General features: G+C 37.1%; 1 protein-coding gene across 1 annotated transcript in view; it reads right to left on the bottom strand.

Moving 5' to 3' along the window:
* Window positions 1-288: 288 nt before the first annotated feature.
* HMGXB3 (HMG-box containing 3) overlaps window positions 289-10,049 on the bottom strand; it is a 517,423-nt gene continuing 507,662 nt past the window's right edge. Inside the window, exon 21 of the mRNA XM_053718650.1 lies at window positions 289-3,166. Coding sequence (XP_053574625.1) covers window positions 2,687-3,166 — 480 coding nt within the window. The 3' untranslated portion in view covers window positions 289-2,686. The remainder of the gene's footprint in view (window positions 3,167-10,049) is intronic.

The raw sequence follows: 10,049 nt of genomic DNA, 5'->3' as shown, positions 1-10,049 counted from the left end.
TTTATAAAATTAAACAGAGATCCGATCTCTGATTAGTTTCATAAGCACTAATTGCTACTGCAAGCTTGCAGCACCAATAACCAGCCACTTGTAATGGCTTGTTAATTATTGCACTCCCACAAACAAATTTGCCTGTTTGCAGGAGCGCAATAATTTAGCGCTCCACTTGTAATCTAGCCCTAATTGTTTCAAACATTTTTACATATAATTTGTATTACTCTTTAAACACACTAATATATATTTTGTAATGAGTATCCCAGTTGGTTTTTGTAAATGACACTAATGCAAGACTTTAAAACAGAGCTAAATTTAATTCTTTACACAGTACTAAAATGCAATGTAGCATCCATTAAACATTTTAAAACACAAAAATATGCACTTAATAAACATAAAGATCAAATAGTGAGTAAACAGACACAAAAAAAATCAGTGCAAATAATGTCACATTAGACTTTTTTTTCTTTCTAAATACAATAAACATAATAATATAGTACACTTTCCTTCACAGAAGGTCATTTTTTTGTTTTTAATTTACATTTAGCTAAAAAAAGTAATACATTTCTTTGTGTGTTATACATTGCTATTTCTCTTCTACTGTAAACTACACAATGGATATAAGCCTTTATTGAATGTAATAGTTTAGATTTCCATTCTTGATACCAACTCAGGGAAAGTCATCATATTTTTACAATTACAATTAAGTGTCACTGATAAACACACAAGAGCATGTGGGTAAAACTAACAATATTAATAGTGTAATAAATTAAGCCAAATTCTGGCAGCCATTTTTTTTTTTTGTATTACAGAATTCTACTTCTGATGGGACATTGGTTGATTGTTTCAAAAATATTGCTATAAAATGGTTGCAGACAGCGTAATCCTGCTTTCATATTTGTAAGGCTGAGATATATAACAGCCTAGACAAGAATCTTATATTTAAAGAAATGAATGCTAGTTTAGATGACCACTTTTTAACAAAATTCTCTATATTCCTTTACTTTGAACAAGCTTATTTTAAATTTTAACATAGGAAAACAGGGACAGGGAGACTGTCATAAATCTCTTCACAATACCTTAAATACTTATTTTAAAAGTTATAAGGCATAAAGTTTACTAACTAGTGTGCATCTATCCAGCAAGACTCAAAACAGAAAATATGCTTGCTTGTAATCTAGGTGAATCCTGTTTTGTACTTTAAAAATGAAGAAAAATGCTATGCTGTATATTATTTTGAATTACAATTTCTCCAACTTTAAAATATATTATAAGGCTATGTAAATGACCCATGGTTTTTGAAATGCACTTGTATGTCAAGTTTAGATGAAAATGAAAAAAAAATCTGTTTTAGTTACAAGCATTTTCAATTGTAAGTTATTTTGTTTGTGAAAAGTATCACTGGTCTTCAGAAGTGAGATTGGACATAGTTTGTATAACCTTGCAAAAACAGACACTGCAAATATCAAAGTAAATATTTTCAAAACCACTCCAACTTACTTAAAGTGACATATTTAAGTTCAATATGAAACATGATTGGTGCTCCAATAAAAGGGATATTAAACAGTAAATACTTGCTGTATTTATTGCAAAGATCAGCCTTAGAATAATATGCAGACGTATTTTTTACAATCATATTAGTTGTTTAAATACTGGAAATGTAAATGCTTAGTTTCTATAAAATTCCTTAGTTTCTAATACTTTCATTTCTAAGTAATGGGTGCTGCCATGTTTGTCTTAGCATTCTATTTATATCTATATGTGCAAAAAAGGCCCTTTTAGATAAACCTATGTTCCACACAGCCTTATTTGGACAGTCTCTTTTGTTGCCTTCCCTAATTATCGTCAGCGGTAAAGAAAGATAAGAGGAAACTTAAGTTAAAATATTATGTCGCCCATTACTTAATAGAAACTTAGAGACTTTTAGAAAACCAACAATTTTTGAGAGATAAATTTCAGGAAAAGGGAGACAAAATAAATAATGATAGTATATTGCAAAGTTTAACTACACATAATTAAACATTTTATATTACAATCTCATACTGTTTAATATTCCTTTAAACATTCAAAATGAAAGCTAGATTTAATTAATTTCTCTTAATGTTATTGATTGTGAAATATAACATCAGATATAAATATTCAACAGTTACACTCACCTTTCCTGTGATGTTGCACTTAGCGTGCAGCTATCTAATTTTTCTTTGGTTAATAAACACAGTGGTAGCAAGAATACTTTATTGAGATGGTTTTAAATAAAGTGCATGAAGTGAAGGATATGTTTTGGTGAAAGTAAATTTAAAGGAGTGCGTGTAAATATCAATGCAATATCTACTCACTGGCAAGCGAAGGAGGACAGCTGGGACAATGCACACAATCCTTTTTGGGGCATAAATGACATTATATTGCCAATGATCCAAACTGTCTGCACAAAGTTTCTTTTTAGGGCAGAACAGCTACACAATGCAGTTTCCAACTTTTCTCACAGTAAAATGCAGAAATCACAGTATTCTGTGATTCAGGTTTTATTAGGTAAATTAACAGATCTTACTAAAGCTATCATGTTATTAAAAATATGAAAATGGGCCCAATTAAGCATTGTTTCTTTCTTATTCAATCAAATCAAGTGCATGATTGTCTGAATCTATCAATAAGATTAAATAAATGTTTCTTCTATTGCACTTAGCTTGTGTATTCACACTGGTTTCAGCTGTTCCGGTACAATGTCCTCCTCCACTTCTGTCTCAAAAGTTTCTGTTTTAATTTGTGCTACTCCGAGCCGGTACAAAGTGTCTCTAATTACAACCTCGCCAGGTTGGCAGGTTTGTACAATGTCATGTATCTGCCGATTAACTATATCCCGACTAGTTAGAAAGTCAATCAGCCTGTTGTAAAGGTAATAATGTGTTGCATTTTCAAAGTTAATTGGGTGATGACGGATGTTGCTAGTCTTGCTGTCTCCAATGGCTGTAATGATAGCACTGTATGGCTCCAGCTCACGGCACAAAGAGAGCGAATGGTGTCGGGATGTGGGGTCGCATGCACCATTCTGTTCTGCCACCACGTGGACTATTCTTCTTGAAGCAGATTTAGTAACTGGATGCTGGATTGAGGGCTCGTTTCCCATTATGTCTACGCTGTAATGTCTGTCCAACAACTCTGGGCAGGACACATACTAGAACAAAAAACATGAATATAAAAAAGTGAAGAAAAAACCCAACATGAATATATACAAAAGATGTATGCTTACTAATAAATCCTTTCTTCAAATTCTAAGTTACAACACTTGACTACCCCCCTCCCCTTCTCATACTGTAAAGTTGTTTTTTTTATGTTTAACCAAGCTGTATGATACAATGGGATGTAGAACAGCAAGAAACATAGATTAGAGAGGGCAAAGTAGTCAGGTATTTTAAAGAGATATTGGGCGGAGGGGACCTACGTGTTCTGTTAATTTAAACTTGAAGGAATTGTTCTTTCAATAAATCTTGTTTTCTCATGTTTGTTCATTAAGGAACATGAATTGGAATCAAGTATACATATGTCCATAGTAAAGATGAACCACATGAAAAAGAGTTAAGTCATGCACCTGAGCAGGCAAACAGTAGGAAAAAAAACATTCAATTGTTATTTAGGAAGGAAAGATGCCAAAACAAGATACCAAAGGCTAGCGATGCTTAAGGTCATCAACTGAAATGAGAATACAGAATGTTTAGGCTGTACAATGAAAATAACAAGATTGGTAGGCATAAAAAGTTTCATCTTGAGGAGAACCCTCATAGGATTAAACACAAACAAGAGGAAAAATAACCAAAATACTTGTAGTGAACTGTTAGATGGTGGAGCTCTGCCCTGGGCATGTATGTTTGTTTACCCTTTCTGTTCCCTAACAGTTTCTTTATGGGGCTTATAAATTGCAAAGTCTGTCTGCCAGTGTCAATACAGGACTCTAATGGTTAAGACCCTCTCTTATTAAATCCTTCAAAACCCCTCTTAAAACAATCAGTGTGTGACCTGTCAGGAGAAGACATCAACAGACATTATCAGTCATTTAGCCCTTGTAGCCCATGCCTCATTTAAAGTAATAGTAATTACTATTTATCTGATGTGGTCACAGGAGAATTAAGCTCCTTTCTGTTACCTCCCACAGTCCAGAGACAACAGAATCCTAACTGCTTTTACATTTTGCATTCAAAACTATTATCTAAAATAAATAAAAAGAGGATTAGAAGTAATTCTGTCCTGAGAAATAAATGTTCTTTCAACTATATTTGTTCAATCAAATGTGAACCTTCATACTTACTTATCACTAAAGGGACAAAAAAGAGCAGTAATAAAATGCTTCAATACATTGACCCAATCATGGTTGGCATATGTACAACAAACAATACAGTCCAGCACCCAGGTCACTGCACGCCACGTAGGGACACCACCACTCTCTACAGATAAAGACTTAGACAAATCCAAACCATAGAGTGGCAGCAAAACGTGAAAAATAGCAGGTTTATTCAGCACATCAAGTTAAGAAAATGCAACGTTTCGGGAACACCTTCCCTTAATCATGCAATAAAAACATAATTTATGTAAGAACTTACCTGATAAATTCATTTCTTTCATATTGGCAAGAGTTCATGAGCTAGTGACGTATGGGATATACATTCCTACCAGGAGGGGCAAAGTTTCCCAAACCTCAAAATGCCTATAAATACACCCCTCACCACACCCACAATTCAGTTTAACGAATAGCCAAGAAGTGGGGTGATAAGAAAGGAGCGAAAGCATCAAACAAGGAATTGGAATAATTGTGCTTTATACAAAAAAATCATAACCACCACAAAAAGGGTGGGCCTCATGGACTCTTGCCAATATGAAAGAAATGAATTTATCAGGTAAGTTCTTACATAAATTATGTTTTCTTTCATGTAATTGGCAAGAGTCCATGAGCTAGTGACGTATGGGATAGCAGATACCCAAGATGTGGAACTTCCACGCAAGAGTCACTAGAGAGGGAGGGATAAAATAAAGACAGCCAATTCCGCTGAAAAAATAATCCACAACCCAAATCAAAAAGTTTTAATCTTATAATGAAAAAAAAACTGAAATTATAAGCAGAAGAATCAAACTGAAACAGCTGCCTGAAGTACTTTTCTACCAAAAACTGCTTCAGAAGAAGAAAAAACATCAAAATGGTAGAATTTAGTAAAAGTATGCAAAGAAGACCAAGTTGCTGCTTTGCAAATCTGATCAACAGAAGCTTCATTCTTAAAAGCCCAGGAAGTAGAAACTGACCTAGTAGAATGAGCCGTAATCCTTTGAGGCGGGGATTTACCCGACTCCACATAAGCATGATGAATCAAAGACTTTAACCAAGACGCCAAAGAAATGGCAGAAGCCTTCTGACCTTTCCTAGAACCAGAAAAGATAACAGATAGACTAGAAGTCTTCCTGAAATCTTTAGTAGCTTCAACATAATATTTCAAAGCTCTTACTACATCCAGAGAATTCTTAGGATTAGGACACAAAGAAGGGACAACAATTTCTCTACTAATGTTGTTAGAATTCACAACTTTAGGTAAAAAATTAAATGAAGTCCGCAACACCGCCTTATCCTGATGAAAAATCAGAAAAGGAGATTCACGAAAGAAAGAGCAGATAACTCAGAAACTCTTCTAGCAGAAGAGATGGCCAAAAGGAATAAAACTTTCCAAGAAAGTAATTTAATATCCAGAGAATGCATAGGTTCAAACGGAGGAGCCTGTAAAGCCCTCAGAACCAAATTAAGACTCCAAGGAGGAGAAATTGACTTAATGACAGGCTTAATATGAACCAAAGCCTGTACAAAACAATGAATATAAGGATGATTAGCAATCTTTCTGTGAAAAAGTACAGAAAGGGCAGAGATTTGTCCTTTCAAGGAACTTGCAGACAAACCCTTATCCAAACCGTCCTGAAGAAACAGTAAAATTCTAGGAATTCTAAAAGAATGCCAAGAGAACTTATGAGAAGAACACCAAGAAATGTAAGTCTTCCAAACTCGGTAATAAATCTTTCTAGACACAGATTTACGAGCCTGTAACATAGTATTAATCACTGAATCAGAGAAACCTCTATGACTAAGTATTAAGCGTTAAATCTCCATACCTTCAAATTTAATGATTTGAGATCCTGATGGAAAAATGGGCCTTGAGATAGAAGGTCTGGCCTTAACGGAAGTGTCCAAGGTTGGCAACTGGCCATCCGAACATGATCCGCATACCAAAACCTGTGTGGCCATGCTGGAGCCACCAGCAGTACAAACGAACGCTCCATTAGGATTTTGGAAATCACTTTTGGAAAAAGAACTAGAGGCGGAAAGATATAGGCAGGTTGATAATTCCAAGGAAGTGACAACGCGTCCACCGCTTCCGCCTGAGGATCCCTGGATCTGGACAGATACCTGGGAAGTTTCTTGTTTAGATGAGAAGTCATCAGATCTATTTCTGGAAGTCCCCAGATTTGAACAATCTGAAGAAATACCTCTGGGTGAAGAGACCATTCGCTTGGATGTAACGTCTGGCGACTGAGATAATCCGCTTCCCAATTGTCTATACCTGGGAAGTGAACCGCAGAAATTAGACAGGAGCTGAATTCCGCCCAAACAAGTATCCGAGATACTTCTTTCATAGCCTGAGGACTGTGAGTCCCTCCTTGATGATTGGCATACGCCACGGTTGTGACATTGTCTGTCTGAAAACAAATAAACGATTCTCTCTTCAGAAGAGGCCAGAACTGAAGAGCTCTGAAAATCGCACGGAGTTCCAAAATGTTGATTGGTAATCTCGCCTCCTGAGATTCCCAAACCCCCTGCGCTGTCAGAGATCCCCATACAGCTCCCCAACCTGAAAGACTCGCATCTAATGAGATCACAGTCCAGGTTGGACAAACAAAAGAGGCCCCTTGAATTAAACGATGGTGATCCAACCACCAAGTCAGAGAAGATCGAACATTGGGATTTAAGGATATTAATTGTGATATCTTTGTATAATCCCTGCACCATTGGTTCAGCATACAAAGCTGAAGAGGTCTCATGTGAAAACGAGCAAAAGGGATCGCGTCCGATGCAGCAGTCATGAGACCTAGAATTTCCATGCACAAAGCTACCAAAGGGAATGATTGAGACTGAAGGTTTCGACAAACTGAAACCAATTTCAGACGTCTCTTTTCTGTTAGAGACAAAGTCATGGACACTGAATCTATTTGGAAACCCAAAAAGGTTACTCTTGTCTGAGGAATCAAGGAACTCTTTGGTAAATTGATCCTCCAACCATGTCTTTGAAGAAACAACACAAGTTGATTCGTATAAGATTCTGCAGAATGTAAAGACTGAGCGAGTACCAAGATATCGTCCAAATAAGGAAATACCGCAATACCCTGTTCTCTGATTACAGAGAGAAGGGCACCGAGAACCTTTGAAAAGATCCTTGGAGCTGTTGCTAGGCCAAACGAAAGAGCAACAAACTGGTAATGCTTGTCTAGAAAAGAGAATCTCAGAAACTGATAGTGATCTGGATGGATTGGAATATGAAGATATGCATCCTGTAAGTCTATTGTAGACATATAATGCCCTTGCTGAACAAAAGGCAGAATAGTCCTTATAGTCACCATTTTGAATGTTGGTATCCTTACATAACGATTCAATATTTTTAGATCCAGAACTGGTCTGAAGGAATTCTCCTTCTTTGGTACAATGAACAGATTTGAGTAAAACCCCAGACCCCGTTCCAGAACTGGAACTGGCACAATTACCCCAGCCGACTCTAGGTCTGAAACACATTTCAGAAACGCCTGAGCCTTTACTGGGTTTACTGGAATGCGTGAGAGAAAAAATCTTCTCACAGGCGGTCTTACCTTGAAACCTATTCTGTACCCTTGTGAAACAATGTTCTGAATCCAAAGACTTTGAATCGAATTGATCCAAACATCTTTGAAAAATCGTAACCTGCCCCCTACCAGCTGTGCTGGAATGAGGGCCGCACCTTCATGCGGATTTGGGAGCTGGTTTTGACTTTCTAAAAGGCTTGGATTTATTCCAGACTGGAGAAGGTTTCCAAACGGAAAATGTTCCTTTAGGGAGAAGGGTCAGGTTTTTGTTCTTTATTCTGACGAAAGGAACGAAAACGATTAGCAGCCCTATATTTACCTTTAGACTTTTTGTCCTGAGGCAAAAAAGCTCCCTTCCCAACAGTTTTTTTTTTGTCCTGAGGCAAAAAAGCTCCCTTCCACCTTAATTCCGATTGGCTGATAGAATCCTATCAGCCAATCGGAATTCGAGGGACGCCATCTTGGATGACGTCACTTAAATGAACCGTCATTAGTCGTCGGGGAAGGAGGATGTTCTGCGCCGGAGGTCTTGAAGATGGAGCCGCTCCTCGTCGGATGGATGAAGATACAAGATGCCGCTTGAATGAAGATGTCTGCCGGTCCGGATGTCCTCTTCTGCCCGGATAGGATGAAGACTTCTGCCGCTCCGGATGTCCTCTTTTGGTCCATCGGTGCCCCGCTGGGTGAACACGGCTCAAGGTAGGGAGATCTTCAGGGGGGTAGTGTTAGGTTTATTTAAGGGGGGTTTGGGTTAGAGTAGGGGTATGTGGGTGGTGGGTTGTAATGTTGGGGGGTGGTATTGTGTGTTTTTTTACAGGCAAAAGAGCTTATTACTTTGGGGCATGCCCTGCAAAAAGCCCTTTTAAGGGCTGGTAACAGAGCTGTTAACTTCTGTAATTTAGATTAGGGTCGGGAATTTTTTTTATTTTGGGGGGCTTTGTTATTTTATTAGGGGGCTTAGAGTAGGTGTAATTAGCTTAAAATTCTTGTAATCTTTTTTTATTTTTTGTAATTTAGTGTTTTTTTTTTGTAATTTAGTTTAGTTTATTTAATTGTAGGTAATTGTAGGTATTTAATTTAATTTATTTAATTATAGTGTAGTGTTAGGTTTAATTGTAACTTAGGTTAGGATTTATTTTACAGGTAATTTTGTAATTATTTTAACTAGGTAGCTATTAAATAGTAAATAACTATTTAATAGCTATTGTACCTAGTTAAAATAAATACAAAGTTGCCTGTAAAATAAATATAAATCCTAAAATAGCTACAATATAATTATTCATTATATTGTAGCTATATTAGGGTTTATTTTACAGGTAAGTATTTAGTTTTAAATAGGAATACTTTAGTTAATAAGATTTAATTTATTTCGTTAGATTAAAATTATATTTAAATTAGGGGGGTGTTACGTTAGGGTTAGACTTAGCTTTAGGGGTTAATACATTTATTAGAGTAGCGGCGAGGTCCGGTCGGCAGATTAGGGGTTAATACTTGAAGTTAGGTGGCGGCGATGTTAGGGAGGGCAGATTAGGGGTTAATACTATTTATTATAGGGTTTGGCAGTGCGGCGGTTTAGGGGTTAATAACTTTATTAGAGTAGCGGCGAGGTCCGGTCGGCAGATTAGGGGTTAATAAGTATAATTTAGGTGTCGGTGATGTTAATGTAGGTTGCGGCGGTGTCCGGAGCGGCAGATTAGGGGTTAATTGTGTAATGCAGGTGTCAGCGATAGCGGGGGCGGCAGATTAGGGGTTAATAAGTGTAAGATTAGGGGTGTTTAGACTCGGGGTTCATGTTAGGGTGTTAGGTGCAGACTTAGAAACTGTTTCCCCATAGGAAACAATGGGGCTGCGTTAGGAGCTTAACGCTGCTTTTTTGCAGGTGTTAGGTATTTTTTCAGCCCAAACTGCCCAATTGTTTCCTATGGGGGAATCGTGCACGAGCACGTTTTTTAAGCTAGCCGCTACCGTAAGCAACGCTGGTATTGAGAGTTGAAGTGGCGGTAAATATGCCTTTACGCTCCCTTTTTGGAGCCTAACGCACCCCTTCAGAGAACTCTAAATACCAGCGTTGTTTAGAAGCAGCGCTAGAAAAAAAAGACGCGTAGCTAACGCACCCCTTCGGCCGCAAAACTCTAAATCTAGGCGTTAGTTAATTATAGTAAATTTATTTAGATGTATTTAAATTATATTTAAGTTAG

This window comes from Bombina bombina, chromosome 6 (genome assembly GCF_027579735.1).
Source record: "Bombina bombina isolate aBomBom1 chromosome 6, aBomBom1.pri, whole genome shotgun sequence".
NCBI lineage: Eukaryota > Metazoa > Chordata > Amphibia > Anura > Bombinatoridae > Bombina > Bombina bombina.
This window is presented reverse-complemented; position numbering and strand designations above follow the sequence as displayed.